The sequence below is a fragment of the Archocentrus centrarchus genome, chromosome 7 (genome assembly GCF_007364275.1).
Source record: "Archocentrus centrarchus isolate MPI-CPG fArcCen1 chromosome 7, fArcCen1, whole genome shotgun sequence".
NCBI classification, from domain to species: domain Eukaryota; kingdom Metazoa; phylum Chordata; class Actinopteri; order Cichliformes; family Cichlidae; genus Archocentrus; species Archocentrus centrarchus.
In genome coordinates this window covers 28,042,766-28,062,248 of record NC_044352.1, presented here as the reverse complement: position 1 = coordinate 28,062,248, position 19,483 = coordinate 28,042,766, and the positions used below count along the sequence as shown (strand labels likewise).

The 19,483-nt window shown below is 43.4% G+C and overlaps 1 protein-coding gene across 1 annotated transcript; it reads right to left on the bottom strand.

The window, feature by feature from the left end:
* Positions 1-36: 36 nt before the first annotated feature.
* Positions 37-18,706, bottom strand: arhgef19 (Rho guanine nucleotide exchange factor (GEF) 19). The gene is made up of 16 exons (XM_030733190.1): positions 18,394-18,706; positions 7,117-7,807; positions 6,462-6,953; positions 5,693-5,825; positions 5,524-5,609; positions 5,176-5,432; positions 4,918-5,078; positions 4,654-4,806; positions 4,267-4,396; positions 4,005-4,079; positions 3,818-3,907; positions 3,558-3,721; positions 2,071-2,229; positions 1,902-1,981; positions 1,708-1,812; positions 37-1,587 (listed from the first exon to the last, which is right to left on the bottom strand). Exons 2-16 carry the CDS (start codon positions 7,784-7,786, stop codon positions 1,433-1,435), a joined length of 2,910 nt encoding a protein of 969 aa, XP_030589050.1. The 5' UTR covers positions 7,787-7,807; positions 18,394-18,706; the 3' UTR covers positions 37-1,432.
* Between the last annotated feature and the right edge of the window lie 777 nt (positions 18,707-19,483).

Below are 19,483 nucleotides of genomic sequence, written 5' to 3'. Positions count from 1 at the left end.
AAACTATTTAAAATAATCTAATTCCATACGGCATAATGCAAGTTTCTGTTTATTTCAGTGGCTAAACATTTACAGTAGTGTGCAGAAATGATGGAAACATCCAGTGTCTTACAGTGTTTGTAATTACTGACTCCAAATTTTATGCTTATATGACAGCTTTTGTCAAATCTTAGTTCATATAAATTACAGTCATAAATGAGCCATGTCCTACTCTTTATACACGAAGCCATTCATACTAAAATACATTTACATCAGAATCTCCTTAGAGAGCAGCCAGCTAGAGGAGTGAGTATAAATACACATGCAGCAGCAGCAACCGCTTAAATTAAAACTAACAATTTAGTTATAGGAAACAGGGTTATAAACAGTTCATGTGCCACTGGATAAATTTCCATTTGAATCTTGATTATAGTGGTTCATTAACAACAGGTCTCAGCTCAGTCACACTGCGCATTTGAGAATTTTTACATGTGAAAATGTGAAGGATGGAGACACTTTTACCACACAGATGGGTAATGTAAATGCCCGACAAGGGTGACCTTTAAAACCAGGAACTGGTTTTAAAGGTCAACAGCTGTCAACTGCAGTTTTGAGTTTAAAACAGGAATAAATGTTGCATTTTTCTACTTTGTTATGCAGATTTTTACACATTTGGTGCTCTGGTCAATACTGAAAGCCACAGGACTGAATCAAAACTGATGTTAAAAATTCAACCAACAGATTCTGAAGTCTTTGGCACAGATGAATACACTATCAGGGTTTGTCTACACATTTGGACACAGTGTGACCAGTATTTAATCCCTACAACCTATTTTATTTTTAAAACACCATCCTGAAAGCACATTGTAAATAGGCATGTTTTACCAAATTTATATGACTTTAATGTGTGGATGTAAATAATTAATGGACCGTTGGTCAGAAATCATATATTATGTGAAGACAAATGGCCTGTCGTGTATCCTGATGCGTCTCAGCAGCAGGATCCGCATCAAGTAAATTTCTGATTAGAAGAATGAACCTCCAGCACCCCACAGAGGCCAGATAACCACAGGAGTTTACATTTACTACCTTTGGTGATAAATGTGCATGCAGGTAAACTGTCAGATTCTTGAAAAGGTTGCCAGGCTGTAAAACTGGCATTGAATCATGCAAAAAGTGACACATGGTAAATCTGTTAAATTCATCCTTATGGGAATTTTTGTGAACAGATTCCCACTGTAGAAAAGCTGAACGAAAAGTGGAGAATTAGCATTAGAAGCTTTGTGCTCTCATTTTAAAACTCTATTCGGAGCTAACGTGCTAAAGGAAACTGCTAATGGCAACCGTGAGGAAAAACAATCAAAAATGTTGGCTTGCTTTAGAACCTGCATACTTGAAAATCCACAAGCTTCAGAATGCAAACGCAGCACTTGACACGCTGCAGTTAGAAGAGTTAGTCCTCTCCCTTCAGTTTCTGCGTGACACATTTGATGCGGATATTTTCTCTGAGGTTGCGGAGGCGCGCGCTGCGACTCGTGATTTCCTCCACGTAGGATTTGGGGAACCAGCCCCGCTCCCCGTCTGACAGCCGGATGCCCTCCACCCAGCCTGGGGAAACACAGCATCCCTTAGACATCAAACAAACAGCTTCCCCCTTTTATGGACACGAGTTCTGTTACTTTAGGCTCTGGTTGAAGTGGTGAAAATGGATTTCCGCCAGATTCTTACCATCACTTGTAATGGTCTTAGCGTGAAGAATGTCAGCTTTTTCCAGTGTTAGCTCGTCGTGCTCTTGGGCCTGGTAGCTTTTGATGCACTGAACCTGCGATATATCTAAGAGGAACAGACAAGAAATGAGAGGGTGAACGAGAGGGTTGAGAGGGTTGCATTGATTCTTGCTGCAGTGATAGATCTCTGCTGACCATCATTTTCATTGGCTTGCTCGATGTCTACGAGTGGGTCCGAAGGGAACATGGCTGTGATCCATCTCTGCTTCCCACTCCTTGGCAAACACAAAGCCAACAAGAAGAGTTAGAACAACTTAAAGTGTCCATCTTTGCCTGAAGCATTTGACAAAGAGAGGCGACTCACTCGGTGTGTGATTTGAGCAGAATCTGATGTTTGAGCTGCTGGCCTTCACACAGCTGCAGGTGGAAGATGAAGCCTGAGATGCCCTGCAGCTTCTGACTGAGATCCTTCACTTTCAGCTCTCCTATTTTAGCGTGGACAAACACCACAAACTTCCATGTACTGCAAAGGAAAAAGGAGTAAGTTTGGTATCAAGATCAACTGCAAACAGGACACGGATAAAGGATGAAACAACATTAAGTATCTCAGTGAGGTGTTGCCCACCACCACCATCACCAAAGCAACATCAGTGCTCCTTGGCATCGATTGTACCGGTTTTTGGGACTCTGCAGAAGGACTGGAGCACCAGTCTTACCCTATTTGGTGCATGTTTAGGCTACAAAGATCATTCAGTATGACTTTGACCTGATTTGCAGTGACTCTTCAGTCTAAGGGGACATTTGAACCAATATTATGGCAGCAAAATGGCATAATATTGTTGCCATATTATTGTTTTTCCCACCAATTTGTCACCCTTCACTTTGGATCTAAAAGCTTTACATTTATGATAGGTTCCTGTACCATATTACTAGTTATTATGATAGCACAAGTTTGAGATTACAGAAAAAATAGAGAAAGCTGGTGCTGCCTATTTGGTGGAATCAAAAAGTTTGAGGCTTTAGCTTGTAAATATAAAAACAATACCTGCTTTAAATTAGGTAGATACCACCTTTAAGATCATCTTCTCGTGCACATCTGGGCCGCTTCCAGCACTGCTACTTCTCTTTGATTGTTATGTGGAATTCCTGTTATGACTACTTGGCAACATTGTTCCAGTTTCACCCCGGATGTTCAGCTTCTATGTCAACCTGACAAGATTTTTACAGTGAGGATCATCAGTCTCAATGAAATCAAGAGACCAAACAGCGTTTTTCAGTCAAAGAGTCCATAGATCTCAAGCATGAAAGCAGTGGGAACACAGCCAGGATTATTTTTTCAACATTCGCGGGGTTGTGCAGAGTGACTCCAAACCCCAAGGGATGGACTGTCAGCACAGTCTACAGTCTGAGATAGCACGGTCAGTGGAAATGACCCAAACCGGGGTCCTTGTCAGTGTGCCACTCCACATGCACTGGCTCACAGTCTGCTGAAAATGGAGGAAATTTTCTGGCCACATCTTTATACTCTCCCTTCATCAACTGCCCTGCTCCCCAGATTGTGTCTCACATGGGCACGGATGCAACCGGACGGATCAAGACTAACATGGAGCAATCAAAAAACAGTAGCTGTGCTAAAAGTGGTCCAGAGGGACAAAACATGAACCAAATTCAAATCAGGTATGTTTTTTTTATATATATTTACCAGCCTATTTAATCTGAATGTCAGCTCTGTGGGTGGTGATGTGCGGTGGCCTGGTGGAGGTAGTGGTTCAGACTGTCACCTGTTTCATATTATATGTTATTAGCGCAACATATCAGCTTGTCTCTTTGTGTCCACTGTATATAACTCACTCCTTCCTCCTGGACAGCAGGAGACAGTCATTGAACAGGTGCAGGTACACAGGCTTGGTGGGTAACTTGAATTTCGATCCAGAAATGCTCATTGTCTGAGTGTCCACTTCCAGGAGCTCACCATGCTTTACCAGCCAGCGTGACTGCGAGATAAGAGGAAAGATCTGCAAAGAAAGGAAGCAAGCTACACTTTATTGAAAAAAAAAAAAGAAATACAAAAAATAGTGCTAACAAGATGAACTTTCAAACACTTCTGTCACCTTGCCCTCAAAGTGGATCTTCTTGTTGAGGTGGATGAGTTCCTCCATCCTTTTCATTGACTGCACACTGGAGTTACATTCTTTGATGATCTAAGAAGACAAACACCAACATGGTTATTACCATTGTGTCTCACCAGTGATAATACTGGTACTCATCCAGCTGGCTATTAGAGATAATAATCACCACCTTTTTTAGCTCATTGAAAGCTTTCGTGGCAGTGTCCTCGTCTCGGGAACCTGGAGTTGTCCTCTTTAAGATATTCTGAAAAGTAAAGATGGTTTTGAGGAGTTGCCAAAGAGGAAACAATACTTTTATGTGATGATGTTGGGGAGAAAAAAAAAACCCCCGGCTGTGGCAAATTGTTCAGGTTGTACCATTATTATCCCATTTACAGTTCCATGTGATTGGGTTTCAACTGGAATTCTGCAGTGAATGTTTAATTGTGTACCTCCACCAGCATTTTAAGCCGTGTGATCCTCTGAAACGGGAGGATTAGAAAAGAGGTCAGAGGGAGTCTTTGGCAGATGGGGTCTTCCTCCAAGCGAGCCAGGATGCCGGGGAAACGAGGGTTTTCTTGCCTGAGAGGACAGGGCGAGGACACTTAGAGAAATGGTTTAATGGCTTTCAGTGAAAGTGAATCAAAATTCCAGCATCCTCTTTAACCTGGGAAAACATGTTCTTACTTAGTCGAGATGAATCATCTGCAAGTTAAATCATGCAGGCGTAAAATAACACCCGAACACTCTCAGACATTCACACAACAATCAGACTTTATGCACTCTGGTCAAACACATGTATGTTCAGATGTCCTACAGCTGACATGTTCTGCACTCACAGCAGACGCTGGTACGTCTGCTCCTGGTAAGCCTGGTTGGTAACGTAGGGCAGGTAAACCCTTCGCAGAGACGGGCAGTGATCCAGGACGATATCGCACACGTCAAAACGGAGAATGTCTTCTTCCAGCCTGTGCTCCAGATCCTGAAGAAATCTACAGGCAATAAGTGAAGAGACACTCAGAGAAGGAAACATGATAGCTGAGATGTTAACACGCACACGGCCCTGAGGGTAATAGAAGCCCATCAGCTGCATGTTACTTCACCTCTCACTGACATCTTTGACTTCGGGCAGCTTGGAGAAGAGCCACTGTTTGTCCTGAGCTCCAAGGCACTCAGCGAGCTCCGGCGACAGCATGAAGTGGTCCACTGCGATTGTCAGGCTGCGGATGTATGACGCCTCAGATGTCACCAACTCAAACTTTGCCTGAGTTTAGAAAGAAGCAGAAATTCAACTTTATAAAGAGCCGTAACTGTCAAACAGAGAACAGAACGATTAAATATATATAATATATAAAATTCACCTCTTGTAATTTTCTTTCTTCATTGCTGAAGTTGTCCAGCTGACCGCTGCTGCGAACATCAGGTATATCCTGCCACAGTGCAAAAGCAGAACCTCGTGATGAGCGAAAGGAGCTGGATGGGGACAGATTCGATGGAGACTGGGTCCCATCGGACCCCTCTTCCCTGAGCCCCTCCTCCTCTGTGCCTGGATCCTTCCCTTGCTGCCTCTGGATCTCTCTGTTAATGGCGACGTCACTGTATTCCTGGTACAGAATCGCTGCCAAAATATTAACAGCAAGTTTGTTCCAGGAAAATGCAGGTAAGATTTTGTGCAGTACCTACAAAAACAGTAGCTGAAGCTGACTTACAACTAGGCAAAAACCGTGATAGTCGATTTGAAGTAGTAACAGGTGGGAGCGTGCCCGCGTCCTCCTCTATGGATTTCTTACGCATTCTGTGAAATGATGTGAAATGACATTATAATTTTTTATTTATTCTTGAGAGAGTTTGTGTAGAAACATTTTTGTTATTATTTACCCAAGTTTGGCGCTCCAGCGTTGCAAAGGCATCCCAGCATCACTGCTGGGAAAGGAGGGTGCTGGTCCCACAGGACTGTGGGGAGCACTATCACTAGAGCCTCCTGAGCTGCGCTGCCTCGAGCTGGACTTATCTAAAATGAATGGAAAGCAGATGATGCACATGTGAGATCTATGGTGAGGTAACCTTGTGATTTATGATACGACATACTGAGACCTACTACTGTGTGCACTAAAGGAGACAAAGAACTGTTTTTGAGCATATGGTGAAAACAATTTATCAGTCTGTTCGTACACATTACAGTCTTCTTTTTTTTTTTTTTTGCATGTGCTTGGTGTTTGGCAGCAGTAGCAAAGTTGTTAGAGATTATGATTTTATGATTGTTGCTTCAGCAGTCAGACTTTGTTCCAGTCACCTTCACCGCATGAGATCAAAGCAGAGCAGAGCTTAATGCTGCTGAATCCTGTCATTACCGCTTGTGGTTACAGAGGCCGCTGTTGTCTCTGCTCAGCAAGTGCCACATATTAGTGCTGTAAATGATGCTTCTTAAATTAATATTCTAACTAAAGTTTGAGGCTTAGAACCCTTGAAAACTGAAGATGTCTTGGAAGAATAATGTCTTTTCTTTTTCAGCAAATGAATAATCTGTCCTAAGCAGCACTGTGGCTGCCATCTTATTAAGTCATCTTTAATTTATCTCAGCGATCCTGTTATAATCCAGTGGACTGTTTTGGAAAACTCTTGATTGGACTATCACCAAATGACTCACTGTCAGAGTTGGTGCTGAGGCTGTTGGAGTTCTGTCTGTCCCTGGAGGATACCCGAGCAGACAGCGACTTCCCCAGCTTCAAGGTGAAGGAGTTCTTCCTTTGTGACAGCTGAAGTCTTGATATCAGTTCTGAAGCTGAGAAGCGTCGCCGTTCTTGGTCGCCTTGCCGGCTGCGTGATAAAAAGCTCCCCCCTGTGGCAATCGATGTGTCTACGGTGCCGCTCTCCTCCCCTACACCTGGCATAGAGTCTTCTATTATCTGCAGCGGTTCTGCAGGTAGATTAAAAATGTCATCATGACTGGTGTTTGAGAGATCTGTAGCACCGTCTGTGGATGAGGGACTAGAAATGGTCTCTAGTGAAGATATTCCACTGAGGTCTTCCTCTAAGAAAGATGCAAAAGGTCCTGGAAAAATGTAGTCTGCATCCAGGATTGGGCTGCTGAGTGATTCATCACTTGGACTGTCTGGGGAATAAACCTGCATCTTTCTCCCTGTGGATAAGATAATTACTTTAGTAGATCAGGAGAAAGCATGTTAAGGAGTTTTAAAGCCTAATTTGCTCTGTCACCCCCCCCCCCCCCCCCCCACCCACCCACCCACCCACCCAAAACAGACAAACAAACAAAACAAAACAAAACAAAGCTTTCCACTCACGGATAGACTTCTCTTTCAGGGAACCTTGTGATGTTCTCCTCTGACGCTGGCAGGAGTCTGGGCCCTGAAAGCTGGGACATTCAGGTGAGGAAGGTAACTGAGATTCCAAGGAATCTCTGTTTGTGTATAGAGAGGACAGAGGGAATGACAGAGGGAGGCTAAGAGCAGCGTGGAGTGGACGACACACAGTTGTGACAGTTCGTGGCTTCTCAGTCCTGATGCCATTTTGGCATTCGAGCTCACCGTCACCTGCGGTGAGTGTGTGAGAGTTCAAATTCAGATTTGTTGCGTGTTCCTTGTCTGTCCTGTGGCAGGTGTTGTGTGTGTCATTCCGTTCATTTAGCGTCTGTCTGCAGCCATTCAGAGGCTGAGAGTGTGTTGTGCAGCATGCGTGTGGTATAACAGTCGGTCTCGAAGAGCCAAAACCATTTAATTTGTGAGTCACTGGCGGCTGTAGCTCAATAAAAGCCAATGTTTCCTGCTGGCACACAGCGACATGCTTGTGGTGACACGGGTGGAGGAGGCGCCTGTCCTCCTTGGCTTCACTCAGACTCTGGGACTCTGCTGAGCCGCCTGGGATCCACATGCTGGGAGTTTCTCCTCGGCAGCGAATGGCGTGAAGGTGAGGCTGGAAATCAGGAAAAGGTGAGAATCCATACCCCGGGAGCATGGCTGAACAGGCACATGAAAGCTATAAAACAAAAAAGAGAGGGAATGCAAACACATCCTTATTTTCCTTTTCAAATCCAAAATCTGGAACACATTAGAAATGAGAATAGCTTTGTTAAATGGTGAATCGCGAGGGACTGAATGAAAAATGATTCACAGGGATCTCCTGGCCTCCACAGCATGGCTTCAGTCGCCATCTTGCTAGTTGTTATGAGTGCAGGCTGGCTCTCATACAGCAGCAACATGTCAGTAACACACAGTAAATACCATGCCCCAAATCATACCCTGTTTTATTGTCTATGTAATTCTAAATGGATCCACAATTTCCCAGATGAAGACCGTACCTGCCATATCTGAATAAGACTTGAGTCCAGGGATTGAAACATGCACTCAATGGGAAAACCTTTCTGTGGTGATACATCAAGCGAGCATAGGGTCATTTTTGTAGACATCCACACAATCTGGCTTCTTTTTGCACCCTGAGGGTTGCTCCCTGTTGGCCATTGGGAATAATGCAGGTTTCAGGCATTAGCCCATGTTCTTTATAAAATCTATGTGTAGGATTTAGAACTGTCTAAACTAGCATGTGGGTTTCCTCTGTTAATACATGGAGTAAACATAATTTCCACAAGACACGTAACCACCTCACTGGACTAAACGAATACAGCAACAAACCACTTGTCTTGCAATCAAACACGGTCGGCTGGACACAGCTCAGTGTTAGCTGCTCGGCTCAGTGTCGCCCGAGGATTCCTCACAATTGATCGAGTGTTACAGTATATTCAGTTCTAATATGCAGCCGTCCACATTATGCAAGTTCATGAAACTATTCTGACCGTTTATGGACGATGAGTCTGTGGCACAAGAAGGACTTTCTTAACTGTGTTCTTCACATTTTACAATTCATGCAGTAGGATGAAACCAAATATACAGCTGCATGAAAAAGTAACCCAGAAGCTGACATGTGCAGACATGCACGCACGCACGCACGCACGCACGCACGCACGCACGCACACACACACACACACACACACACACACACACACATTTAAGGCTGATGCAGTGTGCCTCCTGATCTGTGTCTTCCTGCTGTAATTAAAGGACTTTTCTCCACACAGCATTCAGCCCCTGTACTTAACATCTACACACACACACACATGCACGCACACACACACGCACACAACAGAAGGATAGACAGAGGAAAAGATCGTCAGCACTCTCACCTTTCACCTGAGATCTACACTCATCTGTCACTCTGGTTGTTCTGACTTCCTGTCAGGCCACAGTCTCTAGCAGGCACTTTTAGTGACTGACTGATTACAGTGAGTGTCTATGAAACACAGCAGTGGGTCATAAAGTTAGCTCTCCTGACAGACTCTTTATACACACACACACACACACCAGTGGAGCGCTGTCTCTCCTTACACTGCTTCCTGGGCAGGTAATCCTCAACTCCTGGCCTAAACACCCAGTGAAAAGAATGAGGCAGACACTAACATAGAGCACACACACACAGCCTCGTACCCACAGAGAGATACAAAGGCAGATTTTTTTGCAGTCTTTTTTATTCAGGTCACATCCTCCCAGGATCCTTGGCACGCGGGTCCAGCATAATCACACTGCTGTAGATAGTAGCAAAACCAAATTCTTCTATTTTTTTTAGGCAACAAAAACAAAAAGTACGTTTCTCTTTCAGGTCAAACTTCTTCTTTTTTTAGTGTTTGTTCTTGTGGCTGAAGCACTTGGTTATATAGTAGTCAGCCAATGGACTTGCAAGCACTGCAGCCAATTTCAGTGTTGCTCTCCTGTGTGTGGTTTTCTATTTGTTCAGAAGATACAAACCACACACACACACACACTTACTGTGTAACAGTGGTTAAATCAACTGAGTCGCATTTGTCTTTCACTCCACCACTTTAAGGCTCTTTTACTTTGTTAGTTTTTAATCAAGTTAGTTGGTGATTGCTCATGAAAAATAAAAAAGTTACCTTGCAGTATAACTTGTAAGCACTTCAGGATAAAATATTATATTTTGCCTGCATGCTTAATTATAAAATCTATCCAACTTCTGTTCACCAGTTTTAAACTCTCAGAGCACAGTACTGTCTGGCAATACAGGACACAGATAAGATATGAATGTTAATTGGTAACTTCTTTATCAGTTAAAACACACACACACACACACACACACACACACACACACACACACACACACACACACACACACACACACACACACACACACACACACACACACACACACACAGCAGGCTGTCTGCAGGGAGAAACTGCATGCTTTGATTTATGCAATTTTATTTGTAATTTAGAGTTCAGTCACCATACCATATACTGTATACGACATACTGTAAATCTTTATGAGACACCTATATTGTTATATTTTACATTAATGTATCCTGTTAAAACAAGTGCCTTTCACTGACATGCACACAGTGTCCCTTCAGTGGATAAAAGTGTACATGAAAGCTTTTCCTAAGAGTATGTTTGCAATGTTGCGTGTTTGCCTGGAGAATGAAAATCACAGTTTACCGTCCTTTTTGTTGAGCGCACATGTGCTGTACGCTGTGAATATGAGGTCGTTGAAAAGCCACACCTGTTCTTGTGGCAAAGGTAGTCAATCCTAGCTCTCTCTGTTTCTCTCTCTCTCTCTCTCTCACACACACACATACACATACACACACACACATGGTAGGCAGGCACAAATGGTTACCTGTTCCCTGCTGCAGACAAAGGCAGCCTTTATCTGTGTGCCTGGGCCAGGCTGCCCTGAGCACAGGACACCTGAGAGGGTGTGGGAACTGCTTATACTGATCCACTCATATAGTGCAGCCACTGAGCCATATAAACACATCTCGACCACTGCTGCATGATGACACCAGCTTATTGGTGTCTGCATGTGATTACTGGCTGGTTCTACTCTAATCCTGCTGTAGTGTATGTGAAGTATTATCTAAACCCTATCTACAGCTGTCATTTATAGCGCAGTGTCTAGTAAATAAGAACAATAATCTACCCTAATAAATGAATGTTCACATAAGCCTTTAACAGCACTCAAGTCGCCATAAATCTGCACACTCTTTGTACTTTAGCGCTTTAGTTATCTTCTCATTTCATCAAGAAAAAAAAAAGATTGCAACAACTGAAACGGAGTCCCACTGCTGCACTTATCGAAACACGAAAGCATCCGATTACACGTACTGCGCATTCCTCGCCCTGATACAATTCTATCTATGCGCTATTAAAATTTCAATTCTAAAGACGTGTAATTTCCCTTGTCATAGCAGGGTGTTATTTGTGACTGTTATGGACTTTGCTGCCAGCATTTCCCCCTGTAATTTCACTAGGCTGCTCTAAGACAGCGTGTCTGCATACAGCACTTAATGAGTGGCACTCTGGCGTGCCTTTAAAGCCAGCAGCCAAACGAGGAGCATTTTTAATTGGTCTCAAAATAATCCTTTAATGGGGAGCAGCGCATAAGTATGAACACAAATTTATTGCTGATTCAGCGCCATGATGGAGCCAAAAATGTTGTGTAATCACATGATTGAAGTTTTTAGGGGGGGGGGGGGGGGGGGGGGGTGTTAAAACAAATGGATTCATTTCTGGAGCTGTTTGTGGTTTGCCATGGTAAAGACGTGCATGTCTGCACTGTTTACTTTCCTGATGTTAGGGAGCATGACGGCAACACTACTTTAAAGGCGGCAGGCAAGCAAAATGATCACAATAGCTGAGCAGCTGATGAGGGCGATGTGCATTTGCTCAGATTAAAAAGAACTTGTTGGTGACACCCTCCTGTAAACAACAACTGCTGCAGTTATCTAGCTGTGATTGACCTTTGATCCATTAAAACATGGCAACTGCTCTACATTCCCACTGCCCACTTGGATTCAAAAGATAACTTGTGCTGCATAAACGCCATCACGGTGTGACTCCACAGTATTTTTCCAACTGGCTCACTGACAACAATAAACAGCCAAACTAATCCAGCTATCAACACAGGCACTGTAATTTATTTTAAGTCTTTTCCACGTTTGCGTCTGTAAATACTCACTAGAGAAGCAAATGCACTTTAATCAGAGCCCGAAAGAAGTCCCTACAAGTGTGTTGATCTGAGCAGAGTAAAACTGAGCTCTCCAAAAATACAAAAAAAAAAAGGATTTTTAATTTCAATTACTGCAGAACAAACAAACGGTATAGTAGTAGTCCCAGTTCTGGTGTCAAGTTCACTGATGCTGCTTCCCTAAAACTAAATAGCCAATCACAATGTCGTCTTATGGCAACAACAAAGTGTGGCAATGATTACTGAAATCATTCAAAAAATAAAGAAAAGACTCCCTTTAACATCTTGAAGATTCTGTCAGAAAAAGGCTGAAAAAAAAAAAAACTCTAAAAATCTGAAACATAACTGGAGTTAAGATTAGTCTGCTGAAAAAATAAAACTACCTGAAATGATAATCTGTACTTATCAAACTAATAATATTGAGCTTTAGTTTCAGGGTGTTGAGGATTTGGTGCATTTGCTTTTTTGAGACTCAGGATGTCGATGTGACTGTGAGTCAACTGCCTTCACAAACTGTCATATCTGTATGAAGTGTTCTGAACAGCTTTAAATCTGGGCCTCAACAAACACGCCCCATAATTATCCATCCATCCATTTTCTTCCGCTTATGCTGTTCAGGGTCACAAGGGGGCTGCAGCCTATCCCAGCTGTCATGGGTCAAGAGGCAGGGTACACAGGGTCGCCAGCCTGTCACAGGGCTAACACAGAGAGACCACACCTATGGGCAATTTAGAAACATCAGTTAACCTAACCCCAGTAACTGGATGTCTTTGGACTGTGGGAGGAAACTCGTGTTTGTGTGGGTTTTCTCCAGGTACTCACAAAGGCCCTGGCCAAGGTGGATTTGAACCCACACCTTCTAGCTGTGAGGCAACAGTGCTAACCACCGTGCCACCCTGCGTAAACGCTACCCCCCTGATAATAGTAACTAAAAAACCTAAAACTAACAATGAAAACAATAAATACTAAACTAAACCAAATAAACCCACTATGGAAACCAACTTTGTTGTGTTTCTGCAGTCCATCATGTTCATAGATGCAAGAAGATATTAACAAACAAACAAAATAATAATTTAAGGGTCCTTGCTGGCGGTGTTAGGCTGTCTTATGATGGAAATCTGAATATCCAATCACCTCAAAATGTAACTAATCGCACTGATGGGGAAACTTTCAGTCTTTCCCCCACTCAGTTTCTCTCAGTGTGTTTGGTCAGGCAGAGTGTCCTAACGGTGTGGTGCGACCAGCTCATGCGTATGTGTGAGATCGCAGCTTAGCTCGGTCACATCAGACCACTAATTGCCAAGCAGTAGGTTAAAGAGCCCGGCGTTGTCTGCCGAGACAAGACATGACATCATTCAGCGTCACTTCGGGGAAAACCACCTTCCCGAACTCTCTGTTATGTGAAATATTTCCAGCGAGCGCTGCACTAGATATGAAATCCAGTTTCCACCTTTCAGACTGGAAAGCAATAATTGTTGACATACAAACAATTAAAGGCAACTGGGAACTTCAAATATAACAGCTGTAGCTCAGGAGGTAGAGCAGGTCACCCACTGATCGGAAGGTTGGTGGTTCGATTCCTGGCTGCTCTGGGCTGCATGCTGAAGTATCCTTGGGCAAGATACTGAACCCCAAGTTGCTCTCTGTCGCAAACGTTGGAGTATGAATGTGTGTCAATGTTAGACAGAAAGCACTTAGCTTAGTTAATCATGGCAGTGCTTGTGTGCGTGGGTAAACGTGTTGTATAAGTGCTTTGAGTGCTCAGACAGAGTAGAAAAGACAAAAAATGATTTACTGGGCTCACATGCCCTTATTAATGCGTTTCATTTTAAGCTCTCAGAACAAAGCTGCACCAAAAGAAGCCACACCAGTCGTCCAGGTGAGGCACTAATCTGCATTTCTTTTGTAAGATCAGGCATGTCAGCAGTTTTAAAGCAGATGGGTGAATTTTAGGTCAGGGAGTTTCTTGGTATTCGTTCTTCTTCCAGCCTCCACCCATAGAGACAGGTGAGTACCCCAGAGGCAATGGAGGAGGCTGCTGCTGATGGTGGTGCTGGTGGGTGGGGGTTACCTAAATGTTTACACATGGTGTGGGTTCTCCTAATCCTCCCCTAAGAAGCCTCAGGCAACTTACCCATGACCTTCTGGGACACTATGAAGACGCACGCTGACAACTCGGCTTATAATCGCACAAAGCTGCGACTCAAAAGGTACACCTGAATGTCAGTGTGTGTGAGAGAGAGGGGCTCTCAGCCTTTAATTGAAACCAACAGCATGCAGAGAGGCCTCCTCTAACCTCGTCTCGGCCGGAGGGATTCCCACTGACAGAAACGGACAAACAGCAAGCCCTCATTTAACAGCCTGGAAAAATGGCGACCATCTCACGCGTAAACGCCAAGACTTTTGGACCTTTAACCTTTCTCCTGCCTCTGGCTTCACTCTTCCTCCATACCCACTGCAGTCAGATAAGCTGACGCACAAGAGACGCACAGCCGGAATAGTAAAAGACACAAAGGAGCTATTGACAAAACTTATGGAAATAACCTGATCTAATTATGGTGCTTTGTCAAGAGTCGCAAAAGCTACCATGTAGATGGAGGGCCAAAGATCCAACAGGTAGTAAATCCAGAAAATCTCATAATGAGTACCTTCTGGCAGAGGATGGTTATCAGAATGCAATGAGATCTGAAAAAAAGGAGAGCTGCTTTAGGACGTTTTGGCAGGTTCTGTGGAAATATAAAAAGTTAAACCCGATCAGATTAGGAAATCATCTTAGTTAAAATACAGTCAGTATCTTGTTTATACAGTAATAAGACCCGTTATACATATCATGCAGGCTGATGTCTTCAAATCCTCTTTTTTTCCAACTAGTGGATAAATTCTTATTTATATTCATATGTGTATATTTAATTTGCAGTGATACGAAGCAGGTATGAAGAAGATGGAACAACCAAATGTTTGGGAAACTTTACTTGACCAAAAAGAAAAAGTATCTTTCTCATGCTCAATAAATCCTGACCAGGTAACACCATAAATCCTTTCAGATTTCTCTTGTTGAATTCAGCACCAATTCACAAAAGCAGTACAGAACAACTTACACTGTACTTTAAAATATTAGGGAGAAGATATGCATCCAAAGCCTGATAAAACATATTCCTCTTTACCAAAAAATGCTTAAAACACATTACTGCTGGACTTCTTTCTTCAACTAAATCCTGCATATGCCATCCTGCTGTTCTAAGTATTTAAATACCTCATATCCATGACACATGACTTATTTTTTATGAACATTTACATTTTCTCTAGGAACCAACAGGTTAGCAGCTGAGAGCTAAAGATAGGAAGAAAAGTTACCGGCAATTAGAAATATTGCAGTTATTACTAAGTTATTACATCACAAGTTATTACCACATTTCCTCAGCCAAGAAGCTTTCTAATAACTGACTGAAATTCATGCAACTGCGGTGGTTTTATTTCAGTTTGTTTTCTTTTCTAAATCTGCTGAAAAGGAGGATGGAGAGTTTCTTTGTACTCAAACTGTCAATCAGAGCACGTTGATTCCAATCTGATCCTTTGCCACCGAGCTCTCAGGAGGTTGACCTACTTTACATCAAACTGCATCTCTTGCATTCATCTGCTCCTGTATTCACACGCGCTCCCTGGCCTCTCTGCTTTCCAGCCTTCTGCTGCACTTTTAACTCCGGCATCTCTCAGCACCAAGCCCTCCCTGCTCCTTGCTTTTATTATGCGGACAGGCATGGACAAGCTATAAGTTGTTTTGAAATGTGATCAGGTAAAAAGTGGAGCACACCTACCAAGATGACCATTCAGAAATGATTCGTGTTTAACCAAGAGCTAAAGCTATAAACTATTCAAAACCGAACTCTGAATACCAGCAGCATCAAGGGGATTAGAGGGTGTGAAAGAGAGCTAAACAGCTTTAAAGGTGGGAAAGAAGACATGCTGCAGATGAATGTGAAAGCAACACCTGGTTTATGTGGGGTTCCCCCCCACCCCCACCCCCCGAAAGAGCACAGAGGTGCAGAAAAAATTTTAATGAAGGGCACTGCTTCCAAATCCAAAAACATATTATCGTGCATGAGTACAAATATGAGCCCACACTGTGTCACGCTGGCCAAGTCAATAACCTGAGGCTATAGTGTTAGACAGGTGTGCAGCAACACAGGCTGTGCAGTCGCCCCTGGGCTTAGATTTCAAAATTCTGTTGCTTTTAACCTTCGCGTACGGGCCAAAAGTCCTCTGACAGAGCCTGTGGACTGCTGCCTAAAAAGTAAAAAGTTTATGCTTTCAAAGAGTGCTGGAGCCTGCTTTACTCTCCTCAAAAAAAAAAAGAAAAAGTTTCTACATACAAATCAAAGCCATCTCATTACTTATCATTATTAACTGAGTGCAGAGGCTTTTAACTCAGTAGGTGGCCTGTTTCAGAGTACAGCTTTTGAAGACAAGTTCATGTCCAACTTGAGAGGCACCCTACCCCCAGATGATACACAGGAGACACTTTTCCACATTCCCCGGATGACTCGGCATGCTCATTCCTCTGAAATTGACCGCTAAGCTGAGGCAGGGAGACAAACAAAGAAACTCAACTGCACACAAGTGGGAGCAAAGGCTGCTATTATGGGCTATTAAAACGGCTGCTATTTAGGCCACAAGCCAGAAGGGTAGGAACGTGATCGAGTAACTTTAAAATAGTGTCAGTGTCACTCATGTTTAAATGACAGGTTGCTCGCAGCCAGTGTGTTGCTGAGTGATTTTAGCCTAGTTTTAAAGAAAACAGGTGTGTGGAGAAAACACAGCAGAGGCAGTCACGAGAATGTGTATGAGCATCTATAAATCCCATAAGGGAGCATTTGCAGGCAAAGGTAGCAGGATAGGTGAGGTGGGAGGATCATGAGGTGTGGCACCCGGGATTGCTTTCCTAAACTGCACACGGGCACACACACACACACACACACACACACACACACACACACACACACACACACACACACACACACACATGCACGCAGTCAGACAGCCAGTGTCTGAGTGGCAGGTGATAGGGCAGGTGCTCTCCAGACAGTTGTGGGGGAAGGAGGAAGTTGGGGAAAGGGAGGGCTCCTGCGGTGAGCGCAGTTATAAATCTAAGTGTGATACAAGCAGGCATGCAGAGTGAAATCAGAACTACAGTAGTTTGCTTAGAGGCTAAAAATTTAGTCAGAAAGAAAAAGAAGTAAACCCCCCTCCAAAAAAAAAAAAAAAAATCAGACATGTGCCTTCACTCAGGAGATCTCCAGCCTGTAATAAAGTGCAGAAAAACAGTTCAAGGTTCTGATTTACACTTTCTGCCCGTATGACGTGCAGATGCTGCATTCGAGACAGACATACTGTGGTAAATCAGATAATCCACAAAAACACCCACAGCTATCTAATTGTGTTCCAGTCAAAATATGAATCTCCAGGCTATACATACACATCATCATGACATTACACTTAGTCATCAGGATGGCAGACAGAATGGCAGCCATCACCTGAGCTCGCACTTTTGCTGATGTTGGACAGAATATTCCCTAGATGTGGGGGAGAATAGCCACACTGAGAGCAACAAAGCAGCTTTGCAGCTGGCTGTTCCACTGTTTTATTCATTAATGAAAATGTGTCAACAATTTGGCAAGTTTGAGGCAGTCACACTCACATATGCAGATGAAGGCAATAATTAATACGTGCACTCACACGTTCAGAAGCACACAGAGCCAGTGAAGGTTTGTAACAACTTTTAGCTGGAAGCCACAAACACAGAGGTGTTTGAGTATTATGCTAAAATATAATGAGGAGGAGAACTGAGCAGAGTGTTCGAGCTGAGGTGCCAAGTTTCAGCCATGTATAGTTTTTAACAACCCTTCATCCAGCATATTCCAGGCATGCACTTACCTGCCCCACTCTGCAACAACTCACTGCTCCACTGTAACCATCACAGTTAAGGCTCACCTTATTCTACACTGCCTAGGGAGCAGCTGGAAACATTACAGATGCAAGAAGCAGCTTCTTCCAAGAGAATACATTAATGCAGAAGCTAACAATCTCCCTGGCAGGACATATGCATCAATTTGAGCTGAGGAACTTGGCTGTCTGCAGACTTTGTCTTGCAGGGAGGCGAGCACAATGGTTAAACTATTAACTTTATTCTCCCACACACACACGGGTTTAAAGAATTTGTTTAAATGGATGGCTTTTGCTGGTTGACAACACACCATTGTGGCAAACAGATTCCTGATATCTCAGACCTATGTTTCCTGTATCCAGCTGAGTGTTTATATGCTGTCACATATATGCAATGCACCTGACAAGCAGCACAACCCTACTTTCCTTAAGCGTCTTACACAAAGCACAGCCCGCACTCCCCAGGCAAAAGGCTCAACTTCCACTCTCAGCAGCCATCTCGTATCAGAGAGATGTTGGAATGTGTGTGTTAATTTCATGACTTAATTTGTTATTTCAGAGTTATTTCTGGTGTTTGCATAGTACTGTACCTCAGTGGCGTTAGCAGCCTAGTGTGTGTGCTGGATGGTGTCCAGCAGCAGTGTGTGAATCCAGGCCATCCCAGGGTCAGACTGGACTCTGTTATCCATTGCTGCCTTGTGTTCCTCCGGGCTTCTTTCCTCCCTTGTCCTCCCTGAGCTTTGGACACAGACCAGACTTTTCTAAACTGCGTTCTTCTGCTTGGTTCTTCTCCTTCTTCTTGTTCTCCTCTTCAGAAAAACAAAAACAGGTTGTAAAAAACAGCCACCGCTTGCTGCACTCAGAGCTACTTGCGATGCAGATCCCCTCTCTAAGCTCCTGTGCTCTCCGTTCCCTCTGTTTTTTCCCCCTCCCTCCCTCGCTCTCTCTCTCTCACACACTGCTACTGTTAGGGAAGTGCTCTCTTATTTTCTCTTATTCTCCTCCCCTTTTCTTGCCCTTCCTATAATTCTAATAGTTATTTAGTGTGCCATTTCAGCACCTGCCTTGAGACAGAAAGGGACAGAGGGCCTAAATTGGAAAGAAAAGTGTTGCTCTTGTATGGAAGTGTGAACCATTAAAAATCTGAATGCATGTCACTAATGCGAGGGTAGTGAGGTCTATATATATATATATAGTATATACCATTGTGTGTGCATGTGCTGTGAGCTATCTGAACATGTGAAATTTACACATCGAGACTCAAAAGCAGAGATTTGCATGTTGGACTTTGTGCATGCATGCATTTGCAACACTGTGCATGCAGCTCCATTGCCTCTGAAAATGCCTCTGAAAATGCCTCTGGCTGTGTATGTGAGCGCGTGCTTGCATGCAGCTTTCGCGGATGTCAGACTGTGAGATGGTAACAGAAAGAAGCTGCTAAGGCTTGCTCGAACACCCTCATCTTTTTTAGAGCTCCACGCTTGCTGCTGGATCAGCTATGAAAAGAATGGGCATCAGGTTACCTTGGGACAACATCTAATGGTGTATAAACAACAAAACAAAGAAAAAAAAATGCATGCTAAAGGATTCTTGGCTATGATTTTTCCTTTTGTATCACCATTCAAGCAAATGGGATAATATGCAATTGCTATGCCAAATTAATCAGGCAACATGTAGCAT

What these genes read in the sequence shown, in the direction of transcription:
- arhgef19 (XM_030733190.1), bottom strand. Translation starts at nt 7,786, where the DNA reads ATGCTCCCGGGGTATGGATTCTCACCTTTTCCTGATTTCCAGCCTCAC. An exon ending in AAGAAAGAAAATTACAAGAG is followed by an intron (nt 5,079 to 5,175) that starts GTGAATTTTATA and finishes TTCTAAACTCAG; the next exon opens with GCAAAGTTTGAGTTGGTGAC. An exon ending in GGCTTAAAATGCTGGTGGAG is followed by an intron (nt 4,080 to 4,266) that starts GTACACAATTAA and finishes TTTACTTTTCAG; the next exon opens with AATATCTTAAAGAGGACAAC.